Genomic DNA, 26,299 nt, shown 5'->3' on the forward strand with positions numbered 1-26,299 from the left:
TACGTACACTTCCTGAGGCACATTTCAGCTGCTTCGGCTTAACAGTGGTTGGCTGTGCGAGGGGCTGAGACTTAGTTCGTAGCTGATTCCTAGATGTGCAGCTGCATTCTCTGGGCCCGAGGGTGCTCTTAGAAATTCTTGGGCATACTCGACCTAAGACCGAGCCTGCTCTGTTCATAAATGGCACCCACTTTGATCAAGGGCGCCAACTGGTGTGGCCTCTCGCTAGCTTATGGCAGGCCCATGACCTAAGATGGCTTTTGTTTAAAGTTGGGGGCTCTGTTCCCTAACAGGTCAAATTCCATAAGTTTTAAGATACAAAATTACCTTCATTTATAGATGTTTTATAAACAACTGTTCTACTTACAGAAGTCTAGCCTTTCCAATACATTTTTGTCCTGTGCTGTTTTAATGGCTTCAGAGGTGTTCCAGAAACACAACTATCATGTGTACGCAAAGGCGAATTTGTTGTACTCTCAAGTAGTCCTCTCCTTCTGGAAGCCAATGGTTTGAGTCATCACCAGTTGAATGACAGATTCAAAAAGCACAGCCATGCACTATGTAATGCCCTTTAGGCCAATGACGGACCCTGTCAATGGCGGTGGGCCACAGTGTTGTAAAGGAGCTGAAAAATACCTACTACCCAGTGACGTCGTAGCCATGGCAACGTCATGTCACGGATTAGTCACTTGGCTGTGGTGATGCTGGTGTTTTTACACAAACCTGTCAGCAGTGTGAGAGCACAGCACTTCCAGTCTGTACAGTGCGTAGTACGTGAGAATAAATGTGTATATTGTGGGTTTGTGTATTTATGGTACTGCACCTTCATTGTTAATTTACAGTGTGCTCTTTCTACTTCTTCCAGCCCTGCAAGCTCCACTCATGGTAAGTGGCCCAAATGGTGTATTGTGTTTTTCAACTTGTACACTGTGTTTTTACCGCACCTTTCCTATGTGTGGATGCGCAGAACTTAGCACTGCGTTGCAGGTGTCTAGTATTCGGTGTTGTGACAAGCAGCTCAGGTTGGCAGCCTTGGAGTGACAGGTGTGGGTGTGTGCTGGGCCACAGCATTGAGGTCTGTGGAAGTGGACTCAGTGACGGTCCCATCACCGTGAAATTGCCACATGATGCATCTCTCCGATGTGCGTGAATTGTATCTTGTGGGAAAACCTGTTTTCTAATTTTAAAGTGAGATGATAATTGCTTACTGCTCTTTTGTGGTTCATATCCATGAGCGGAATCGAAAGGAGTGGTCTGTAAGGAGGGCAAGGAACAGGACTCCAGGGGAGAGAACTAGACAAGCGGCATTGGAGGGAGTTGGACGGGGTCGTCTGGTCTACTCACGTGAGTCCTTAAGTCTGTAAAATGAACAAACTTCCATGTAGTTGTGCAAATAAAGGAGGCAGTTACATAGATACAGTGTTTAGCACCTATGGGGTAACAGTTACTGTTATTAAATGTTTACAGGATATTTTCATGGACCAAATATTAATAACAAGAAATGCATCTCATTTGTCCCCAGAGTGTAATTGACATGTGGCTAGCACAGGTTTCTTTCTAGTGTGGTGAGAAAAAAAAATGCAAAAAACTGTGTTTCAGAGGTAGGCAGAAGCACACATGACGAAGATTGGAAGGGCACGAAATCCAGGTGTTCCTATAGATGTTCAAATGAACTGTTTCCAAAACAACAGGTGATTAAAGTAAAGGATTTATTGTAATCTGCTTACAGTCCTTTGCAAAGACAGACATATGTTTTTGCATAAAGATATAAATTGCTTCATTTTAAACTAATTTAGTGTGTTTTTTAATTATATGAAGTTCTGGTGAATTATGAATTGTACCAAACCAAGATTTTTGAGAGAAATATGGTACAAAAAAATAAGAGCAGACAGACAATTTGGACTGGGACAGGCATTCAACAGCGAGTTTAGAATATGGCTTTGCTGTTTAATCAAGCAAAGTTTCCTGGAGAGACACACAGAGCCAGTAACTTTGTTAATAGAAAAAGCTGATGCAGACCGTCTCCGCCCCAAACCCGGTTACGTCGACATTCTGATTTCGTAAAACGCACGTCTGAGCGAGAAGCTGATCACATACGCCTTTTTCTCCTCTAGAAACTCCCAGTCTGCGTGCTGTGTATTTATAGCCTTCCGAGTCCGGCGTTCCTAGTGCTGTGCATGTAAGTAAGTTAGCTGTATTTAAAGACCTGCCTATAAATTAAATTCCTGAAATTGCAAATTAGGTAAGAAAGACTCCCTCTGAGTGCACCTTTGACAGGTTTCCCCGGGCACAGGGCTGGTGCCTTTGGAAAGACAAGGTCACGGTGCCTGCGTGGGGAGCCCTGCAGGAAAGCGGTGCTGCCTTCTCCTGGCCGTGGGTTTCCCCAGCTCTAGCTTTTAGGTTTTGGGAATTAATGCAGTTTCACTGAGTATGTGATGAGGATCATCACTTTTGAAAGGTTAATTTGGCCTCTCTTCAAAGTAGTTGATTTAGTGCGATCCTATTGTTACACTCCCACAAAGAGAAGTGTTGCGATTTGGGGCAGAGAAAAGCCATAAACTGCCTCAGTGCCAAACAGATTAAGGAATTACAAATTTTAGTGCCACTGTCTTGCTTATTATATCATCTGTAGTTCTTCCCCTCCCCCCACAAAACTGTTCCTGTATAAAATTTATTGTTAAAACCTACCTTTTAAAAATGTAAAAACCCTCTAACGATTGTGCGGTCTCCACGCCGCCCTTCTGCCTGCGCCGATGCGCCTCGTCCCAGAGTGTCCTGCAAAAGCCCGTGTGTTCCCGAGGCCGGGTCTGGGAGCAGCCAGCCCCTCCCCTGAGACCAGCTGGGAGCATGTCACCTTTCACAGACATAGGGAGTGCCTGGAATTTTTTCCCCCAAAGGAGGAAATTCCATTTTTCTGAAATGGGATGGGACTGTCTATGCTCGCCGAGCCCCTGTGTTTCCAGTCTCCACTTGCCTACAGCTGATGCTGCTTCTGGAGGAAGAGGCAGCTGTCCGAGAGCTGCGCGCTCCTGGGGCCTCCTCCCAAGCGTGTGTCGTGGGGGCGCCCAGACACCGCAGTGAGCGGTTCCCCGACAGCAGCAGGGCCAAGCGGGAGCTGGAACCCACGCTCAAGTCCCTCGAACACCCCGCGCGGGAGACCGAGGACAAAACAAATGTACAGGAAAAGTAGAAAGGCTTGAAGACAACCCAGGAGGTTCCCATGTGGTTATTTACAACGGGGACTGTAAAATGATAAATCAGATATGAAGCTAAAAAAGGCACAGCTTTCCCTTTCTTAAATACACTGTAAACGGTTCATTAGGCATGCAGAACGTTTCACTTTACAAAAAGAATTTTTTTACCTTGTTTAGACAAAGATAGTACTTAAATAGTCTCCAGCAAAATAGAATTCTTTCAAAAATACTTCCCATTCTTCCTATTAACCACTGTTTTTTTTTCTCATTTACAAAAGTTCCTTATACCTTATATAACTCAGGTCCTTCACAATTTATACATACAGTAATGTACAGCACAGCAAAAAGACTGCAAAAAAATTATTTGTAAAGCCAACACAATAGATACTAGAAATTGAAACCAAGGCATTTAACATCTTATCCATCCTAATTAACAAACAGATCTAAAGGTGCGGATGCCCGTGATGCAGAGGAACGTGGGCGAATGCCAGCCAGAGGGGGCGCTGTTCCACACCTCGTGCTCTGTTATTACACAGCAAAAATCTGTATAGATTTTTTTCTTTTTTGTGTTTTTTAAATAACAAAAGAATATTAATGCCCCATATAGACTATACGTTTTATGTGCAAACCAAGGGTAAGCTTTAAAAAGTTCGTTAGTCCTTGAACCCTTTTAAAACAAGCAAACGATACCAGAAACTACATGGCATAGTTAAAACTTCCGTCTGTTAAAATATCAAAATCAGAGAGTTATTGACTAGATATGGCTTTTCATCCAGAGGATCGGGAACGTGTTTCTAAGCGCGGGGGACCGGAGAGGGAAGAGTCCTGTCCTTTCGGCCGTCTGGGTCTCGCCAAATCCACATCAAAGTGCTTTCCCAGCTCCAAACCCCTGACATGACTTTACCGTGAGAAACTGCTGAGTGAGTGAATCAACCATCCCATGTTAAAAACATGATTTCTTGGGTCCTTCGCGGGTGTCGACTAACACAGGGAAACTTAAGGCAAAGTTCTTCTGCTGGGTCGGGCCCGTCACTTCCTGTGGAAGTAGAGGGTCTTGGCGTTCCCGGATTCCACCTTTGGCAGCTGGTCGCTGATGATCTCCACGAGCATCGCGGGGAACTCCACTTTCAGGGCCTGGGACTCTCGGAAGGTGTAGAAGCAAAACTCCAGCAAGTCGCTCCCCAGCTGCAACACAGACAGAGAGGGGGCGTGACACGGAGGCCTGTCCCGGGAGCGCTTGGCCTCACAGCTCTCGTCTCGGTTCAGAGAGCAGCGTTCAGAAACCTGGCCAGGAAGTCACGTCTGGGACACCATCTGATGAGTGAGTAATCTGTCCTGGGGGAGGGAGAAGGGTGCTCACCCTTCATGCGATAAGCCTTTCACGCAAAACAGACCCAGCCAAGGGCTGTGTCACTGCTGAGGGTGAAACCACAGTGACAATGGGGCCAGTGACCGGGTCCCTGGATTGCTCTGTCAGATTCTTCCACACGCGTCAACTGGGTGCAGTGAGCGTGTGCACACACCTTTGGGTATTGGGGATGGGCCTTCCGAGGGTATAGAGTGAGCTGGGGTTGGAGGGGCTGGGGCCAGCCCAGAGCCCGCCCAGAAGATGCCCCGGACAGTGAGGGGCGAGACAGAGCTCCTCTGCTGGCGGGGCCGTGCCTCCTGTGGGCCTCGCCCCGCCAGCACGTCCGCCGCCAGCCCTCCCGCCCCGTCCCGGTGGCTCATCAGACTCCTCATTGATTTTTCCCTGGCTTCATTGAGACAGTCGGGTTTAATCAGCATATAGCATTATATAATCGGCACCTAAGTTTTAAGTTGTACAGCGGTTGATTAGATATACTCACATACTGCGAAACGATTAGCTAGCTAACACCTGCGTCACCTCACATAATTACCGTTTCTTTTTTTGTGGCGAAAAGAGTACTTCAGATGTGCTCAGGAACTTTCACATCAGTGCAGCAGTACTAGCTATGACCACCGTGTTGTGCCTTAGGCCCCGGGATTTACTCTTACTAGAAACCTCTGTGCTTTGCCTGGCCTGTCCCCAGTCTGCCCTGTTGCTGCGAATGTGGGTTTTCAGGTGTCACACGTGAGGTCATCCGTGCTTGCCTTTCTCCCTCTGACTCCGCTCACTCAGCAAGCCTGTCCCCAGGGCCCGTCCACGTTGTCGCGGTGGTGGGACTCCTCCCCGCCACGGGGGGGGGACGACCCTCCATGGTGTGGGTGGCTACGTCCTGATGTGCCCACCCGCTCCCCTCCCCTCTCCACTGCAGGCTGACTGTGAGAGAACGAGGGGGGTGCCAAGGACGACTCTGCCGTCTCCTCGCCTGTCCATCCATCCTCCCTGCTGACCCCCTCGCCTGTCCATCCATCCTCCCTGCTGACCCCCTGGGCCCCGGGCCACCTCCAGTTTCATCAGGTAAAAGGACAGTAACCCACAAATGCAGAATGGCCTTACCGGTCTCTAGGAATATAATTTCAAATCACCAAATACACATTCTGAATTTTCTTTAGTTGACTACACTTTTGGTCATTTTCCACTGTAGTACAACTGGCAGGATTAATAGTTTGTGTTGGAAGAGTGATTCTTGTGAAGACACGTCCGTCACTATCCCTCTTAAAAACTCAGCTCTAATCGAGCAGGATCGTGAGTAACCTCATGGTGAAGGCCTTCGTTACAAAGCAGGAATGGAGACGTCGGTGGAAAGAGCTGCTTCTGCTGGTGGCTGCAGTGAGGTACCTCCCCCGGGGGGGGATCCAGGGACTGGGACGGGGCCTCTGAGAGTGTCTGCTCCCCAGGGGTGCAGACTGAGCGCACTGGCGAGGCGGGCGTGCATGCATCAGGCCCAGGAGCGCTGCGAGGGTGGGGCCCTGGGGTGCTCTCCTCCCTGTGGCCCCGGGATCCTTCCGTGAGGTTTCTCAGAGGGACCGAGCCTGCCGAGTCATCTTCCTGGAACTCGGCCCTCAGGCCCCCCTTCTATCAAGTGAGGGATGGCAGAATTTGTTTTCTGCGCTCCCCAGATAAAGGATTCTTAAAATAGAATTGCGGATGGTAGGCTTTTTTTTTTAAGGTGCTGGGCCAGTGGCTGTGAAGCTAAAAGCCCCACTGGGCCCTACTCTTCTGGCGTGTGCCGCGCCCTTTGGTGCAGAGCCGTGCGGCCGGGGGTGGGTGAGTGTGGGGTCGTTGGGCGGGCCCCTGTGTGAGCAGACCTGCTGATGTCTAACCCAGGTCACCTGGCAGGGCCGGGGCCACTTAAGGGACTGTGTTCATAAACAGGAGGCAGCAGCGGTGATGCATGTGTGGTAGCAGACGCAGAGCGAATCCGTTCGTGACCATGAGGCCACCTCTGTGAACCTGCTTTTGGGGACAGGGCCCAGGCCTTCCCAGTGCCTCTGTCCCTGTAACTCCCTCATGCATGTGTTCTGGGCACTGAGCATCACCTAGGAGACAATCGGGGGCTCAGCTGTTTTTCCTCACAGGTTGGATGGGGACAAGTGTCCTGGACACCACTCATGCATGTCAGCCCAGGACTGGCATTTCCGCCCACCTGTGTCCTGTCTTCCGCAGGCCGAGAAAGCAGCTCGTTTCCAGCCATAAGCTGATACCCAGAGCTTCTGTTTACGTAAGCGCCTTGGCCAGAGGGATGGGCGCCTTGGCCAGGCTACGTCTCTGACCCTGGGAACACCTGTGGCTAGGACGGAGATGGTGCTGGCTGCTTCAGAAGCCTGCTGGGCCCACTGGCCCCTGGGACAAGGCTGAAAATCTTTTCAGAACTCCACCAGCAGGTTCTGAGCCAGTGACTGCAGTTGCCAAGGCCAGGGATCACCTGTGACAAGCAAGGCCAGGTGTCCCAGGTGTTTGAGGGCGGAGTCTACAGGACGAGGAAGGACCCCGGCCCCACAGGAAAGCACAGGCCAGGAAGGAGAAGCTGCAGGTGGGCGCCGGCCTGTGAGTCCGACAGCTGTGTCACGGCCAAGTGTCTGACCCCCATGCTGCACACGGGCACGGCTGCCTCCGAGGTGTCAGCCTGGTGCGAAGCTGCGGTACACACGGCGGGACTGGAAACCAGGGCACAAACAGGTGCAGTGCACATGTCCTGACCGACACCATCCCCAACCCCTCAGGCAGCATGGCCACTGGGGTGGGCAGCATAAGGCCAGGCTGTGCCTCACTGAATGACCACGGAGGGTTTCTACCTGCCCCCCCAAACCGCTATTCTGCCCCCAGCAAAGTCAGAGGCCACCTTTGAAAGGAAATCACCTCAGGTCAACTCTGCATGGGCAGCCCTCCAGGGAGAGTCAGTGAGTTTTCCTGGACACTCACTGGGCATGAAGTGGTTTTCAAAATTGTCCTTCAAAGGGTGTGAGTATTGGCTCATTCTGCATGTTCCCCTGGTTCTTTCATGACCCGCCCCCCCCCCCAAGTTACCCTGCTCGCAGGAGCACCAGCCTGAGGACCCCTGTTCCCCCCCTGAAGTCATAGATGCTGTATTTTGTCTTTCTGATTTAATTGTCAGCCAAACAGCCAGGGGACACTGCTCCTCTTTCTTTCTGACATTCCCATCTCTGATCCGTGTAACTCTCCCCTTTGCAGCTGCTCAGGTGGCCTGCAGGCCCCCTGAGGACAGGAAGCGCCATGCGTCCCCTTCTCTCTCAGCTGCCCCAGTAAGACGATAAGACGATCAGCCCATGCTCCTGCCTTTCTCTTGAACTCTTAGGTGGCCAGGAAGAGCTTCCTCCAACAGCATTTTTTCAGGGCAGTGTGTTCCTCATCTTAATCAAGGGAGCAAAACAAAACCTGGTTAGTGTTAACTCAAGTGATTGTGTGGATGACAATATCATCCATGCAAAGTAATGGTCGATTTTAGTCCGGAAGCACTGCCACTGTTGGGTGACGTGGGCATCTTCATTTTAGTGATGCTGAGTAAGTAATTCAGAGCTCAGTGTGGGGAAGCTAGCCCTTTCTCCCATCTTTCCCTTCAACTTGTTTACATTGGGTTTTAACCGGACTTCGTACGCACGCCCTGTGGTGGGCGCCCTGAGCCCCACCCCTGCTGTCTGTGGTCAGAGGCACGGGGTGGGGAGGAGGTCGCGGCTCCAAAGATAGAGCCCTGTCCTGCTGGCCTGTCCCACAGATGCCTTACTTTTAAGCAACGAGACAGAGCCAGGCCTGCCTTCTCCATGTTGATTCCTGCTGGCCTTTCCTGGTAGTAGCACCAGGCTCAAAGGAGAGGCAAGAACCCGAATTATAATCAGTGGTGAGAGTCCTACTCTGTTAGGAATCAGAAAAAGTCACGTGTAGTGACTTTGTTCTGCACGCAGAAGCTCTGCTGGAGGCTCAGCCGCACCGAAGGCACCTAGTGGGCTCTGCCAGTGCCTTTCTCCCGTTCTCTGTACGAGTCACCACGGCCTGCACGTGGCTGCTCCCCCGGCCCCACTCTGCCCCGGTGCTGCTGTTCCAAGGCTACAGGACCACCCCGCATGGCTCCCTGATGCAGGGTTCCACCCGTCTCCAACAGTGTGCTCATTCCCCCTCAGTTATCTGCTGGCTCCAGAGCTCTTACCTAATTAGGACCAAGCTTTTTGCTGGAAAAAAACCTTGCGTGGAGGTTGGAAGCTTAATTTCCAAAGATGAGAATTTTAGCCAGCTGAGGAGATGGGGCTAGGGGGAGAGAGGCAGCCCTTCATCCTGTGACACGTTCTGGGGGCTCTCGGACACTGGAAAGTGGGGTGCATTGACTTCATGGGGGTCAGTACTTCCTCCAGAACCTCCACCAGTGCAGGCCAGCGTGCAAGACGCCTGTATCGGTGAGGTGGGACATGACAGTAGCAGGGTGCAAAAGCCCCCCAATTTACTTGTAGCATTTGTTTCTACACCCAGAAGTAAATGTAACCTTTAACAACAGGGTGATGCCACCTTTCCCTGTGGATGCCCTTTGAAAACCCAGCTCACACTCTCTGCCCGGCACTCCGGAAGAGCTCTGCTTCAGAGCTGAAGGCCTCAGAGAAAGGGGCTGAAAGATACCATCAGCAGTGACGTTGGCAGAACATGGTTCATGCTTTTGTCCTCCCCCATCCAGGAATGAAACCTCCTCTGTGGGGTCCAGCACAATACTGAGGAGCTGCAAGAGGCCTGCTACTCGTGTGCCAGGAACAAGCAAACAGACCTCGGTATGAGCAGAGGGACCAGCAGAGTGCTGGCCCGGGCAGGCACCCACAGACGAGAGAGAAACTGCAGGAGTCTAGCCTTCCCAAGGGGAGAATGCCACCATGCTGTCGGAACAAAGGAGAGTCCCTCAGAATGAGATTGGATGCAGCAGAGAGGGTGAGAACTTCACCAGCACCACACTGCCCCCCCCCCCCCCCCCCCACTCCAGCAACAGTGTGGTGGTGGAACCATACCTTCCCCGGCTACGAGTGTGGGGCTGGAGAAGTCCCTCTCTCTCCAGTGCACCCAGAGTACTGAGGCAGGACCTCGATGACTGGGAGGAGGAAGAAGACTGGGAAAGAGCAGGTAAGCCTCGTGCTGACCTTGCTGAGCAGCAAGTGTACCCAGGACTGTCTGGAAGTACCACAGCTGGGGATCCCGCACTCACCTGCAGGCACACCCACCCCCACTCCATGGCTGGCTCTTTCTTGCACTTCCAAGTGTGGAGGCAAAACCAACAGCCAGTAAACTGGCCAAGGTCAATGGGCCAAGGAGAAACCACAAACTTGAGCTATAGCGCCACCTTCTGGGAAACGAGGTTTCTTTCCAGTCAGTCTGGTAAGAACCAGAAGACGTAAAAGCTTAAGAATTCTGCCACAAGAGGGAGCAACACGAGAGTAACAGGAGCACCCATACAAAGGCAGAAAAACCCCAGAAGGTCAGCACCAGTGAAGAGGATACTCAAGGAGGCGCCTGCTACTCCCGACGGGAAAGCAGCAATGCTCAACCACACAGAATGTTCAACATCAAGGAAGCATCACCATCAAAAGAGCAATTCTCTGGTATTTTGAGTTCAAAGGCACAGAACTTTGTGATCTTGCTGAGAAAGAATTTAAAATCCCTGTTTTGAAGAAACTCAATGAGCTACAAGAAGAACTAAAATACAAGTCAATGAAATCATGAAAAAGAGCCAAGCGGCGGTCAGGGGGCTGAAGAACTCAGTGAATGCAATGGTGAGCGCTACCAAAGAGTAGAGCCAGCCAGTGACACACAACCAGTGAGGACGGGACCTCATCCAAAGAACAAGTATCAGAATAATCGGGATTCCAGAAGAAGAGAAGAGGGTGTGAAGTTACAGAACTTCCCAACTTGGGAAGTGAAGTGAGCACCCAGCTCACAAAGACCTTGTCCAAAAACACATTGTAATAAAACCGTCAAACACACTACAGATGAGAGAGTCAATCCTAAAGGGAGCCTGGGGAAAAAAAGATGGCAAAGGAATCCCCATCAAGCTATCAGTGGATTTCTCAGCAGAAACCCTGTAGGCCAGGAAAGAGGGGAATCAGATACTCTAACCATTGAAAGAAAAGAAAAAAGCCAGCTAAGAATACTCTATCTAGCAAAGTTACTCTTCAGCTACAAAAGACAAATACTTTCCTAGACAAACAAAAGCTGAGACAGTTCATCACCACTAGACCTGTCTTTCAAGAAGTTCGAGCATTCTTCAAGCTGAAATGAACAGATGCTAATCATTGACATGAAAACATATAACATATTAAACAAATAGTTAGGAAACTCAAATTCTGTAATAGGATGTGTTAACCACTTAACTACAGTACAAAATTCAATGGAAAAAAGACTATTAAAAATAGCCAGAGCTACTCTAACTTCTTAAATGTACAATATAAAGAGGCAAATAATAACATCAAAGATATAAAAGGACTGTAAAGGTAGAGCTTTTATAGGTCATTGATAGAAGTTAAGTTGCTACCAGGGTAAAATGGGCTGTTTGCTGTCTTGTGTCAGCTCACGGTGATCACAAAGACAGAAGCAAAAACTGCACGTTGCCTACAAGAGACTCACTGTGGATCTGAGAATATACATAAGCAGGCCATGAAAAGTGGAGGTAAATATACTCACAAAAAAATCTACTTTAGCCCCAAAATAGTAACAATAGACAAAGAAGGTCCATATATAATGATCAAGGGGTTGATTCATCCAGAAGATGAATTCGACATAGTTAATAGAGCTGGGTGAGACAGGCAGTACAGGAGTAGGCGTGAACTGTAATACCCACCTTCCTCCAGACAGAGAACCGGCGAGGAAACACTGGACTTGTACCAGGCGTCAGTCCAAATGCCCTGCATATATAGAACAGTTCTTCCAGCAGAAGCAGAACACGCATTCTTTGCAAAACATTCTCCATGATACAAAAAACAGGACACAAAACAGTCTCAGTACATTTAAAAAAGCTATAAACCACAATGGTACGAAACTACAACGCAACAAGAGGAAAGCTGGAAAATCTATAAACACATAGAAACTAAATACACTTCTGAACAAGCAATTGGTCAAGAAGAAATCAAAAGAAAATGTCTCAAAACAACATACCAAAACCTATGGGATGCTGCAGAAGCACCTCTGAGAAGGAAGTTTATAGCAATAAATAACCTTGACTTGTCACCTCAAGGAACTAGGAAAAAAAACAAATTAAGTCCAAAGTTAGCAGAAGGAAGGAAATAAAAATCAGAGTGGGAACAAAACAAACAGATACTAGAAAAATAGAAAAAAATAAACTAAGCTGTTTTTTTCAAGAAGATAGAAAAAAAAAGAAAATCAGAAGTGAAAGAGGAGATGTTAGAACTGACACTATAGAAGTACTATGGACAGTGAGAAGCTAACAAATTGGATAACCTATAAGAAATTGATAAATTCCTAAAAATATGCCAAGACCAAATCAGGAAGAAACAGAAAATCTGAACAGAGCAATAATGAGTAAGAAGATTCCATCAGTATTCAAAAACTTACCAACACAGAAAAAACAAACCCACCCGAGGACCAGATGGCTTCACTGGTGAAATCTACCAAACATTTGAAGAAATATAACATCAGTCCTTCTCCAACTCTTCCAAACAACTGGAATAGAGGGAACATGTCCAAACTCATTCTACGAGGCCAGTATTACCCTGATACCAAAGCCAAAGAGAGCAAATTCAACTAGTGGGGATACATTAAAATGAACGTAGTACATGCAACAAAAAACAAAAGCAATGGGAGGAAATATTTGCAAACTATGTATTGCAGAAGGGGTTAATATTAGACATATACTAATAACTCACATTTCTAACATAATCCAATTAGAAATAGGCAGAAGAATGGCCCATTATTTCTATATAAGGCATACAGTGAGCCAAAAGGCACACGAAGAGATGCTCAATGCCCTTGATCGTCAGGGAAATGCAAATCAAAACCACGAAGAGAGACCACCTCATACCTGTTAGCATGGCTGCCGTCAAGATGAGAAGTAAGTGTTGGCAAGGCTATGGAGGAAAATGGAACCTTGTGCAGGGATGGTGGGCACGTAAAGTGGTTCAGCCACCATGGAAAATGACAGAGGTTCCTTAAAAAGGTAAAAATGGAAGCACCATATGATCCAGCAACTCCACTCCTAGGTTGTAGCCAAAGGAGAGGAAAATGGGACCTGGAAGGAATGCGTACACTCCGTGGTCAGTGCTCACGGTGGCCACGGTGTGGAAATGGTGACAACTGGGCAAGGAAGAGTGATGCACGCACAGTGGGGTGTTGCTCATCCAGGAGAAAGAGGGGACCCCTGCCCTTCGCAGTAACATGGACAGACTGTGAGGGCGTTATGCTGAGATAAGTCAGACAAAAAAAAAAAAAAGGACAAATACATGATATCGCTTACAGGTGGAATCTCAAAAGGACAAATGCAGAGCAGAATAGTGGCTCCCAGGGGGTGAGTCCTTGAAATCTGATGGACACCACAGTGACTACAGACAGTAACACTGTATCATAGACTTTAAAGTTGCAAAGAGACTAGATCTTAGTTCTTCCCACTACCAAAAAATGGTAATTATGTTATGTGATACAAATGTTAGCTAAATGCTACCGTGGTGATCATATTGCTAGATACTGTATAACTTAAATTTACATGCTTTTTCTGTCAATTATATCTTAATAAAAGAAAATATCTAAGAAGACTAGTTTGTAAACACTCTCCAGAAGGCATTTTACAGCCCAAAACCTAACAGGCCAGCATGCTAGTGGATCAGTAAGTTCTAGGCCTATACAAACATTTGGGGAACTCAGTGGGGTGTTCCCCACTGGGATCCCCTTTAAGAGGCTGCCCTCTTCTGCCAGGGACTGGTCTGAATGCACAGGGGGCGTCTGGATTCAAGTGTGTCCCCGAAGAAGGAGATGAGCCTCAACAGGGCTGGGTTCGCTGTGGTGTGAGCTCTGCTGCAAATTCCAGGTATGGGGAACCCTGGCGAGTGTGTGGCCAAAGCCAGGGCTCTGGGTCGGAATCGGTGCCTCTGGCTCTGTTTCCAGAAAGGCCCAGTGGCCTGAGGAGACGTGGTGCTCAGCATCTCATGAAAAACCGTGGGCCTTTCTAAAAACACTCCTGCTCTCCATCCCTTAGCATCTGATTGTTATGTGAGATGCAGTGTTTTGACTTGTTCTTCGTCACCATTTTCATAACACGTTCAAAACCAATTACTGGTCTCTAGTCAGTGACAGACGCTTCATCTTCAAAATACACTGTGGATGCTGTGCTAAGAAGCAAGATGCATTCAAGTCCCTTCTCTCTTTTTTCTGTACTTAAATGCATTTAATTTCCACACTGTTTAAGTTTCCTTGCATTAAAAGCCTCGCTCTAGAACGCAGCTCTGCCTTCTTGTGAATAAGGTCTATTGTATGTGTGAAGAACACAAAGAAAAATGACACAAAGGGCTAATGAGAACACTGCTGAACAAAGGAATTCTAATGAAAGGGTTGTGTCTGAAAGCCATTGGCATGTTACTGTATATAGAAGCATGAACTTTTCCTAATTTTGCTTTCAGTGTTTCCTAGTTCCTCCTTGCAAATGTACACTATACTGAGCAATGTAAAAATCTAAACCCTTTAAGTTACCAACTTTAATATCAAGTTTAAACAAGATGAAGCAGTTAAATCCTTATTTCAGTCTTACGGCAGCCTCTTCTGATGTAAGTACCTGAGACCTGAGGCCAGGGTGACCTAATTTAATCCCTTGATTCCATGATGGTCTGCAGGCCAAACCTGGCCTGATACCTGTTTTGGTGTTTTCATTTTTGTTTGATTTTTACACTAAGCGGCTGAAAAAAATGAAAAGGATAGTATTTCGTGACATGGAAATTACATGAGCTAGTTTTCCTGGGACTCAGCCACGCCCCTCACTTGGGTATCACCTCCGGCCGATTTCGTGCTGTAGCAGCGGGGCTGAGTCCACTGTCCTTTCAGGGGGAAAATCTGCTGGGCTCTGGATTGGAAGCTGTACCAGGGATTTAGTAACAATTTAAGGGAGAACAGGTTATGGTTGTTTATTAAAATATATAAATCAATTATAAGATGTCTCTTGATTTCAGAAATAGTAAATGTGAGAAGAAAAAAGTCTGTGAATCAAGAGAGATGGTGGTAGCCAGATTTCCAAATACTATGCAGCGTCCTTGAGGTTTCAGGAAATGCTTTAGAAAGAATCCTCATACATAGGGGGCTGAACTAGATAAGGGGATTGTCTAGCTTAAAGGCTCTGGCATCTGTCATTCAAGTGGGGTGGGGCTGTCACTTACGCCTTCCACTTTTGGCTGTTCCCTCAGGGGCCATTTCTCTTTGATGCCATCGTCCCTGTGGGCTGTCCCCATTTGCAGTTGATTCTCATTATTCATGGTAGTTGTGTTCTATAAAGTCCTCAGAAACAGTGACTTCACCAGCCTGAACGCTTACCCTTAGGGAAAATAGGGTTAGGTGCCCAAGTGCTACTGATGAGAACATTTTCATTAACGATCAATACTTCACCTAGTTTTCTGTGTGTTTCTGGTTAACGACCTTATTTTGTACACTGCTGATTCCCTAATGTTGCACTCCCATCCAACAGCTCGATAACTGAGGCCCGAAGGAAGCTTACAGAACACACCACAGCCTCCTTGCTCTTAGGAACACAAGCACGTGAGCGTTACGTTTGGGGGCAATTTAAAACAGGAGAAACACAAGAAAGGCGGCACTGAATAGACTGTGAGGCGCACACTTACGTACAGGAACAGGAAGGGGGATTATCACCTGGCTGGGCCTTAGCTGGGAACCTGCACTTCGGGCGGCTCAAATAATTCTCTGCACCAGCCCGCGAACACCTGTCAAAGTGCTATGAGTATTAATTTGGGGGTTTCAACTAAAATTTAACTAGTAGGCAAATTTGTAAATACAGAATCTGCAAATAATGACTGAGTGTGTGTGAAGCCATATACACTTCCTAGTCCCTTGAACCATGACCTTGATCAACAAAACTAATCAATGGGCACCTTCCGAGCCTTTGCGATGTCAGTCATTTAAAATGATCCATCCAAGTCCAAAATGGTGCTTAAGATAACGTTCCTCTGACTTCCGGCCAAGATGTAGGCATAGGTGGAAATACTGTGTCTCCTTTAACAACAAAGTTTTAGTAACAAAAATGCAACCAAAACACAGAAAATTGAACTGTACAGAAGTCTGACAACAACGAATCATTCAGCTTAACTGGTAAGGGGCAGAGTCAGCAGTGGAGCGGGGTCGGGCAGGAAAAGATGGCCAGACCGACCTAGGCGCACAGGCGGCGGCTGACGGATCCCTGGTGCGGGGTGGCAACAGGTGGACCCAGAGGGGCGCAAGGCAGCTGGCTAACTGCGGTCACACATTCACACTCAGATAAACCAGGCAAAGGAGCGAGCAGTGAGACAGACCACACAAGCTAGGGCCCCAGCCACGGGAATTACAGCCTAAAAGCACCAACTGGAAAAACTTTCTGGGTCGAGGTGCCCAGAGAGGCTCACAGAGAGTTTGCTGGAGAGACTCATGGGGTCCTGGAGGGTGCACAGGCCCACACACCTGGGAGTTGGCACCAGGGGGGCCCGATTTGCTTATAGGAAGCAGCAGAGGGGACCGAAATCCTAAAGGGAGCAGAACAAACGCCATTGCCCCTTTCTGACTCCGCCCTCATACAGCATCGCAACCTAGCCACTGGGTCACCCCACCCAGTGAACACCTAAGGCTCCGCCCCTCATATGGAACAGACCAAAACATGGCTCAAGAACAGCTCAAAGCCCCGGAACCAATACTTATAGTGACCAAGAGAGAGCCAACCTATCAGATGCACAATTCAAAACACTGGCAATCAGGATGCTCACAGAACTGGTTGACTTTGGTCACAAATTAGAGGAACAAATGAAGGGAAATGCACAGGGGACCAATAGTGATGTAAAGAAAACTGGGACTCAAATCAAGGGAGTGGACCAGAAGGAAGAAAAAATGACCAAACAGAAAAATAAGAAGAAACAAGAATTTTAAAAAATGAGGAGAGGCTTAGGAACCTCCAGGACATCTTTAAACGTTCCAACATCCGAATTATAAGGGTATCAGAAGGGGAAGAGGAACAGCCACGAGTGAAAAACTTATTTGAACAAATAACAAAGGAGAACTTCTCCAATCTGGCGAAGGCAATAGACATCCAGGAAGCTCAGAGAGTCCCAAAGAAGTTGGACCCAAGGAGGAACACACCAAGGCACATCATCATTACATTAGACAAGATTAAAATGAAGGAGAGAATCCTAGAAGCAGCAAGAGATAAGGGGACAGTCACCTACAAAGGAGTTCCCATTAGACTGTTAGCTGATTTCTCAAAAGAGACCTTACAGGCAAGCAAGGGCTGGAAAGAAGTATTCCAAGTCATGAAATCCAAAGACCTACTACCATGATTGCTCTATCCAGCAAAACTTTCATTTAGAATGGAAGGACAGATAAAGTACTTCTCAGATAAGGTCAAATTCAAGGAGTTCATCATCACCAAGCCATTATTATATGAAATGTTAAAGGGACTTATCTAAGAAAAAGAAGATAAGAAAGATGAACAGTGAAAGGACAGCAAACTCACAGTTATTAAGAACCACATCTAAAACAAAAGCAAACTAAGAGGACAGCTAGATAAGGAGAGGAACCATAGAAATGAAGATCACAAGGAGGGTTAGCAACAGGGGAGTGGGAGGAGGAGAAGGGGGGAGAAGGTACAGAGAATAACTAGCATAGACGGTAGGTAGAAAATAGATAGGGGGAGGGCAAGAATAGTAGGGGAAATATAGAATCTAAAGAACTTGAGACACGTGGTCATAAACTAAAGGGGGGGATGGTGGGAGAGGGGAATGGGACAACTGTAATGGCATAATTAAAATAGATTTTTAAAAAAGATAACATTCCTCTTTGCTCTGGCTTAATAGTGTCTTGTCCCTGAGGAAATTTCTTCACTGTTTCTTTTTGTGTCGAATAAGGCCTTAGGGGAAGGGCCTTTCCGGGGTGTGGAGGAGTCTCAGGTTTCCCACGGTCTGGGTGCCTGGCCCCACTCAGGGTTTCTGCCTTCCCTACCCCGGGGGCGGCAGCCCACGCACTTATCGCTTGGCGCGCCACCAGGCCTGCTCTTCACGCCCATTGTCTCCTCTGAGCAGCGCCGTTTTCAGAAGGTTCCGTTTTGCCCAGGACTGGCTGGATCGTTTGTGGGGCCCTTTGTTTAAAGTGTACTAAGGGTTTCAAGATGGCGACAGCAGGACGTGAAGCCAGGAGGGAGACCCTTCTACAGGCAGGGCCCCAGTGTGACTGACGCCTACCCTACTGGGTCCCGGAGCTCCCTCTGCAGGGCCCGCTCCCACGGGTGCTGCCTTCCCTGCACCCAGACCCTGGCACATGTCTGAACCCGGGAAAAGGCACCTGATCACTCCCTCTTGTAATCCTTTTCTCTACAAAGCGGTAAAAAAGTGAGTAAATATTACTATTCCCCTTTGTAGAGAAAAGATGAGGTGATTAAGTGTAAATAGTAATATTTACTCCTCCTCGCCTCATGGAGATAAGAGAAGGACTTAATGACTGGACTTAGGAAGAAAGGCACTGGGTAAATCCCAGGTATTATATGGTTATTTTATGTTGTAAGAAGGGGGATTCAGGCGGCGTAAGAAGGGATTTGTTGACACAGGTGTTAGACAATGAGGCAGTTTTCCAAAACCCCCCTTAGATGCCATCCAGACAAGGGGGAGAGATTCCTGTGTCAGGTGAGAGTTAGATGTGATTCTCTCTGAGTGAGGCTTCTGGGACCCTAGTGCCGCTTTCTGTATGACACTGCTCTTCCTGAAGGCTCACCCCCCGGCGTCACAAATCCCAAAGGTTCAGGTGGGAATGGCACGCACAATTTCTTTACACCTCCCCTGTGAAGTCCTCGTCCCGTCCCCCCAGCCCCTAGCGCTCTCACAGAAAGTTATTCTCTTACAGATTTGCAAAACCAGCTCCAAACAGCAACCGGCTCTGCTCTGTAAGTACGCAGCTTACAAAACAGTCATTCATAACGAAGCCCAAGAAGTAGTTATCATGAGAAAAGTGCTTTTTTATGCTCTCTGTAAATAAATTGGGATCAGAGACAACTTTAGCCCTTAACTGGCAAAATTAAGAAAAACTACTGACTTATTGTAAGTTTCTGAGAGAGAGATTTTAACACCAAAACAAAACTCACGAAATGGGAGAAAATACTAGCAAATCACAGATTAGTGGTCAATATCCATTATATATCTATATCTAGATATAGATATATATGTACATCTGTATATATATACATATATATGTACATATATATCTATATATATCTATATATCCTACAACTCAACAACAAAAAACCAAAGAAAAAAATAGACAAAGAACTTAAACAGACATTTCTCCAAAGAAGACATACAGATGGCCAATAAACACATGAAAACATGCTCAGCAGCATGCATCATTAGGAAAATGCACACCAAACCATGAGACACCACCTCCCACCCACCAGGACAGCCGCTATCAAACAGCAATTAACAAGTGTTGATGAGGACGCAAAGAAACAATCCCTGTGTCTTGTTGGTGGGAATGTGGAAAACTACGGGGACAAAGTTGGGCAGTTCCTCAAAAATCCTAAACGCAGAATTATTGCATGACCCAGCAATTCCACTTCTAAGGATACACACGAGGACTTGAAAGTGGGATCTGGGAGAGAGTATGCATACCCATGTTCACTGCAGCATGATTCACAACAGGGATACCATTCGCCTTAAAATGGAGGGAAACCAGGTACGTGCTACAACACGGGTGAACCTGAGGATAACACGCTGAGTGAAGTAAGCTTTTTCTAACAGACAGATCCTGTGTAAGCTCCCGTACAAGAGGAGCCTAGAGTAGTCGGATTCACAGAGACAGGACAGAGGCTGCTGCAGCTGGGGCGGGGTGGGGGGAGCGAGGAGTAGTTCAACAGGCAGAGAGAGTAGGTTTTGCAAATGAAGAGTTCTGGAGATGTTTTGCATAACAGTGTGAATTCACATAGCATGAATTACACAGGTCAAAACAGCCAGTGGTACATGCATGTTTGTGTATTTTACCACAATTTAAAAAAACAATAAATTTTTATTGAAGGTTATTTTCCTTTCATTTCTCTCAAATATAATACAATTCCATCCTAGAATACTGCCTGGCTATCGACCAGTTGGTAAGCACTGTCTTAAATAGTTTACATATTAGCCACTGAAAATTATGTTTTAAATCAACTTTTTCCAAAGACATAGGAAACAACCAAGATTATTTAAGACAGCCATAGAAAACCACGACCAACTGAAGAACCCAAAGCCCTGGGGCCACATGTGAAAATTAACTGTCATCACAGTTCAGGTGTAACATGGAAGTGATGGCCAGGAAGGACTCAGGATGCACGACACTGATAAAATCGTGACGTGAACGGCTCCTTAATGTCGTGGTGCCTTCAATGCTGAACTCTCATCTGTTCCTCTGTCTCTTCAGTGCAACTGACAGTCATCTATACCCACAGGTATTACATTCATACGTTTAGTATAAAGTATGCACGTATATGTACACAGTACTTAACAAAGCTTTCACTAATTCCAAGTTATGCCGGCACGGGTCAACATCTGTTGCAGAGCTTGTTTTGGGTTGTTTGCAAAGGCAGAGTTTGTTAAGCTACTTTGATTTCTCAGCTCCATTTAAAACACACAAACTGCACACTTCTTCAACTACGTTCAAAGTGCTCATTTACCTACATGTTCTCACCTAACAGAAAGACTCATACTTTTCTGTTTATTAAAACAGTTTTGGCTAAGGAGCTTTATGCACAACACATTGATTTTTTGTTGTTAACTTTTGGCCTGTTTGCTTTGTGGCCGCTGATGCAGTTACTGGAAACCTAGTGAGCATTAACACAAGTTAAATCAATCAGCTACTCTTCACAATAACCACCGCGTTGCTATGACTACTGGAAGTTTCTGGACTGTTTGCTACCTGACCTTTTGCAGCTTCTGCCCCTCTGACCCCTCATTTGCACCATGGGGGACATGTTCTTTTCTGGCTTGCCCCCTGGGTGGCTCTTTCTGCCCACTTACCCAGCAGCAGCTCCTTGCAGGCCCTGCAGGCAGCTGTGCCTCGTTGGAGCCTGGGCTGGTTTTTCCTCTGGGCTGTTCTAGGCCTTTTCTCGCCACAGAGATGCCTGGGCCATCTACCCTAAGCCTTCAGCAGCCGCCTCTGTGCGCTGCCCCCCTCCTTGTCTGCATCAGCATCCGCCTTCCTCCGCATGCAGCCCGGCACTCACCTGATGTTTCCCTGGGTCCGGTGCACCCACACACACTCGGCATCGGTGCTCACCAATCTCTCAGCCCCTCCTCAGTGCTGGGCCTGCCCGCCCAACTCTCTACCTCCAAATGCTGGGGGTCACCTTAGACCTTCCGCATCCTAGCATATGACATCTAGAGCCGCCCATTCCACTACTTCAGTATCTCCTTGGTCAGCCCCTGCCCCCCATCTCATCCAACCTGGGCCACTGCACCAGCATCCTCCCGGCCCTTTGTTCCTCCTGCCCCTGCTCCGGTGGGTTAACTAGGTCAACACTGTCTAATAGGACTTTCTGCATGTTTCCCCACCTCCCCCCCAAGTGGTGGCTACTGAGCGCTTGAAATGTGGACAGAGGGAACTCAATTTAAAATTTTGCTTAATTTTAATTAATTTGCATGAAAATAGCCACTAGTGGTTTCTGCATTGGACAGGGTAGCTCTAGATTCTCTGTAGATGGACGGAGGATCTTTCAATAGCTTCCTGAACTCACGTGGTTCATAGATCCCTTCACTGTCTGCATCCTCATTTCTCACTGTTCCTCCCTGAGGTTCTTGGAGACAATGAAACTCTCTTCTCAGTATCACCATGATCTCTGGCCCTTGGAATACAAAACTCCTTTGACAGAGAGTAGCCTCTCCTTGTCTGGCAAACTCCAGCTCTGGGGCTCAGCTTAGCAGCTGTTTCCCTGCCCTCATGCTGTGGCCCATCTGCACCCGCCACTTCCCCTTCCAGACACTTCGCCCAGGCTCCTGCCACTCGGCATGTTAGCTCCTGGTTGACGTCTGCATTCCCCAGGGGACTGGACACTGTGCCGCAGTGCACCCTCAGCGCCAGCTGCGTGTCTGGCCAGGTGGAGGGGGGGCAGTAATTCACTCTCACCATACGACCTGACTGCAAAATAGGGGGCCTCGGAGACACGGTCATGGCCTCTGGCTGACCCCGCCCTTAAGCCACTGACGTGTGAACAAAGAAGGGGCACCTCCGTGTCTGTGAGGAGTCATCTTCCCGGTGGCTCTGTGGCTCCACCTACCGGCACCTAAAACACACGGGCCCTCGAGCTGCCCAGACCTCTCTGAACCCCCACGGAGTCTTACCATCCCCTATTTATCCACACATTGAAATAGCAACGTTCTGACCTATTTTTTCCATTTTCCCCACATTTAGTTTTACGTATATGTGATGCTTTCCCCCCAATCATACAAACATAAGAACGTTCTGAATGAGAATAAGTCGTCGGCGCTGTGGGAGCACGGAAGAGACACTGAAAACCACGAACGACTCTTCCACGGTTTTCACCAACCAGACAGAGTATGATCTGACATCGCCATTACCTAACTGGGAATATTCGCCAAAGCAGATTTCCTCCCGTAATTTGTGTCTTCCCATCCCCCGATGCTCTGGGAAATCAGGCCGTGCTCACTTAGCTGACTTTGGAATAAACAACTTTTCCTTTTTTTAGAATCTTCCTTAGTCACGGTCTTGTCAAAGAAGGCAGTAACACCACTAACAATTACATTAAATAGTTGTTCCACTCAGATACAATGTGGCCTTGAATCTTAATCTCTCTTACACACACACCTGTGGAACTGCCAGGCACCTCATTACATATACGGAATCAATCTCATTTCATTGTCACCTGAGCAACGAGAAGACAGGGACGTGGCCCTCACACACTAAAGCAGTACGACCAGCCTCCACATACCCTAGGTGCATTCTGACAATACCCAGTTCACCCACCATTGATGAGGTGACCATCACAGATCCTTCCTGACGGTCCCCTCATTGCAACCTGCCATCGTGCCATCACCCAACACCTTTCACCCTTTCAGCGAATTAGAAAGTGACTCAAGCACCACCCCCAGGCATGTTTTTAACAACAACTCTGGCCCCCCGCTGGTAAATCCCGGCAGGAAGCACAGACGCTGGCATGGGCGAGCGCCTGGACTGAAGTGGAAACCCTGGCGCTGACTGAGGTCCGAGTGGCGCCCCGCCAGGAACGGATCTGCCTCGGGCCCTGCGCGGCGGACTGGGCTGCACTCGAAGTCCCCACTCCATCCCGCCAACACTGGACTGTCCTCTCCTGTTTGGGTGTCTGCGCTTGAAGGACACCCCGCGGTGGTGGAGGGATGTGGCCTGGGACAGACCCAGACACAGGCTGGGCAGAGGTTCTCCACCCTGTTGTGTGGGTGCCTCGTTCCTGTGTCATTTCGTTCACTTCTAGAAATTCCCTACAAGGTGGGCATTAGTCTCGTTTTGCAGCTGACGAATTTAAGTAAAGTGCCCATGTTGACTGAGACAAATGGTCTTGGTGCACCAATTAGAAAGACATAAAACAATCAAATATGGAAATGGCAGGCTGTCCAAACAGTGGAGCAAACCAGGCCTGGGGCTCACGTTCTTCCGTGAGTGGGAAGAGAGGCTGACAACGGGTTTGCGACAGCCTTGCGTGCAGTCAAGATAAAATGGACATGACCATGACCACAACCTGATGCCAAAGCACCTGCCAACAGATGAGCACGAGCATCTCACAATTTAACTGTCTCGACTTCTTGCATCAGTATCTCTTTTGTCAGTGACTGTGTCACTGAAATGTCACACCCTCCTCACATGAAGGGCGAAGCCCCCCAGTGTGTGGGTGTGGCAGGCACGGTATGACCAGAGGGTCCCTCCTCACCTGCCTGCCTCTCCCGGCCCCAGGAGAGGGAAACTGTGGCTCCGGGAGCCTGGGAAGATCCATTAGGCTGTGGGGCCATCCCTCCAGAACCAGATGCAGACGCTCAGCAAGACAGCCTCACGTTTCCTGTGGTCCTGCTGAGGACAGCGTCTACAGTGTCCGAGTGACACACCACGGTGTCTGTTCCAGCCACAGGTGGCTCCTACCTGGGCTCACGGTCGCCGGCAGAGACGCAGTTCTCCACCCTGGAGCCTGCTCGGCGCAGGTGGAGGCAGACCTGCCATTTTGTCGTGGCAGCTGCTCAGCGTGCTTGCCATTTCAGCAAAACCCCAGGCCCACTGCCCCCAGGATGTAGCAGGTGCCCTGCAGAAACAACGCACTCCAGACAGTGCCCAGAAGAGCCGATGCACCTGGAGAGCCAAGTCCCACAAGGCTTTTTCTGATGCCCCTCACTGCTGGTTTTCTGGTCTCCAAGGCACCCTGGCCTGGAACCTGGCACTGCCATCAGCCCAAAGCTCCCTCCATCATAACGGGGAGTCAGGAGCACCCGGCAGAGAGTCAAGTGGGTTCCAGTTGCCACTGGCTTCCCTGGACCTTGAGAAATCCCTCTTGGTGCCCCTGTCTCTTCTTCCTCTGACCCCCTCACCCCTCTTGGGAGCCTTCCATGATCCCTGCCTGGCACAGCTGGCTCCTATACCTCTCGACAAGGCTTCCTATCAACTCAGAATTCCCATCGGTGGGCTGCGGTGCATGCTGCGCTCGCCTCTTCAGAGCTCTCGGCACCCTGCCCTGTCCAGTGCTGTCTGCTTGCCCCCAGCAGGCTGAAGGCTTCTGGAAGCCAGGCTTTGGTCTCTTCCCCTAGAACAATGCCTGACACTTTTAGACACTAAAGATTTTGCTCAATGAGATGGACACCTTCCTCTACCAGAAACGTGTGCGATTCCTAAGAACGAGCATTCTGTTCACATAGCGTTCTTATGTGTGGGACTCTTAGGAACAAACCCTCTCTTTCCACGAGGTGACCAGAGCTCGGCTCTGAGTGCAGAGCTGGTCCTTGTGTAGCTCTTTGTTCCCTGGAAGACAATTCTACAGATGCTGATTCACTAATTTACTCTAATGAACAAGCTGCGGGCAGTCTCAAGTCTGCGCAGGCACACATGTGGGAAAGGTCCCTCTAGACACAGGATGCATTTTTCCATGTTCTGTCTGGAACAGGAATATAGATAGGACTTTCAAGACGCTTCTGTTAGGTTCATTCTGAGAGCAAACTTTTTTTATCATTTAAAATAAAGGCTTTAGAATTAAAATGGATAAAAAGTGATTCCCAAAAGAATATTCTCCTTCCAGCCAAAATGAAGGAGGAGAGACTGGATGTTTACCCTGCCACCAGAAACAACCCAAAGTGCTCAGAAAAGAAAACATGAAAAATGGTTTTCAAGGCTACATTTGAGTCAACGAAGGACAGTAACATCTAGGAGGAAGTCTGGGAGAAAAGCCCTGACGCCTCGGCTCAGACACCAGGAACAAGACTCACGAAAGGAAAGAATCAGCCGGGCTTTGCTGAGACGGGAAACTGCTCTCAGAAGATACTGCTGAGAGAATGAGCTGATAAGCCACAGACTGGGAGACAATGCTCGCAAATCATTTATCTTATAAAGGAATTGCATCTAGAATCTACAAAGAACTCTCAAAACTCAACACTCCAATTAAAAACAAGCAATTCAGTTTTTTTTAAAAAATGAGCCAAAGAGCTGAACAGACACTATACCAAAGACATAACGATGGGTAAATAAGCACAAGATCAGATCATTAATCATCAGGGAAATGCAAATCGAACCACCGTGAGACGCCACCACGCAGCTATTTCAGTACTATGACTAGGCGGACTAATCATTCTGAGCGTCAGCAAGGGTGAGGAGCGATGTGGCCGGACTGTGAGGGGAAGTGGCCAGTGTACAGCCACTCTGGCGGGGGGTGGGGGAAGCTGGAGGTCTCATGAAAAACGAAAACACCTTGGCGGGACGACCCAGACATTCCACAACCAGCTGCTCACCCAGAAAAAAAGAGCAATGCCGGCTCCAGGACCGCACACAGACGTCCAGTTCGGCTTTGCCTGTGAATGCTGCCAGTCGGAAACAGCCCACGTGCCCATTCACGTGTGACTGACTTCCCACACATGGGAAAGCGGCACCATGAGTGCTGCTCAGCGGGGAGAAGAACCACGTACTGAAGGACGCAGCGGCACACAGGAGTCTCAAAAGAATCAGGCGAAGTGAAGGAAGCCAGACAGCAAGGACCACACACTGCCTGATTCCATGTATATCGAAGTTCAGAATGCATGCATTAACAGATGACCTAAAGTCTAGAATATATACAACTCTAGAATGTGCAATCTGAGCTGTGCAGCCAGAGAACAATACAGAAAGCAGCTAGGGAGGTGTAGGTAGGAAGAAAAGTTAAAACTGGGCACCAGGGAAGGTTTGGGTGGCAGATGTGTCATGCGTTTTGTGATGACAGCTTCGTGGGTGTACATGTGTCAAGCCTCTCGGATGGACACTTGGAATATGTTCAGCTTACTGTGTTCCATCAGACCTT

At 48.3% G+C, this 26,299-nt stretch overlaps 1 protein-coding gene and 1 long non-coding RNA gene across 4 annotated transcripts in view; one reads left to right on the forward strand and one right to left on the reverse strand.

Annotated features, from left to right (window-relative positions):
- Positions 1-1,707: 1,707 nt before the first annotated feature.
- The window catches only part of NR3C2 (nuclear receptor subfamily 3 group C member 2), a 300,548-nt gene continuing 275,956 nt past the window's right edge, over positions 1,708-26,299 (reverse strand). For all 3 annotated transcript variants that reach the window (XM_037162360.2, XM_053658650.1, XM_053658651.1), the window contains exon 9: positions 1,708-4,379. In XM_037162360.2, coding sequence (XP_037018255.2) covers positions 4,224-4,379 — 156 coding nt within the window. In that variant the 3' untranslated portion in view covers positions 1,708-4,223. The remainder of the gene's footprint in view (positions 4,380-26,299) is intronic.
- LOC128626388 (uncharacterized) lies at positions 4,373-9,801 on the forward strand. Its single transcript, XR_008390321.1, has 3 exons — positions 4,373-4,515; positions 5,471-7,278; positions 9,278-9,801. It is a non-coding gene; the product is annotated as an uncharacterized LOC128626388 (long non-coding RNA).

This window comes from Artibeus jamaicensis, unplaced genomic scaffold (assembly GCF_021234435.1).
Source record: "Artibeus jamaicensis isolate MK-2021 breed Jamaican fruit bat unplaced genomic scaffold, CSHL_Jam_final scaffold_537, whole genome shotgun sequence".
NCBI lineage: Eukaryota > Metazoa > Chordata > Mammalia > Chiroptera > Phyllostomidae > Artibeus > Artibeus jamaicensis.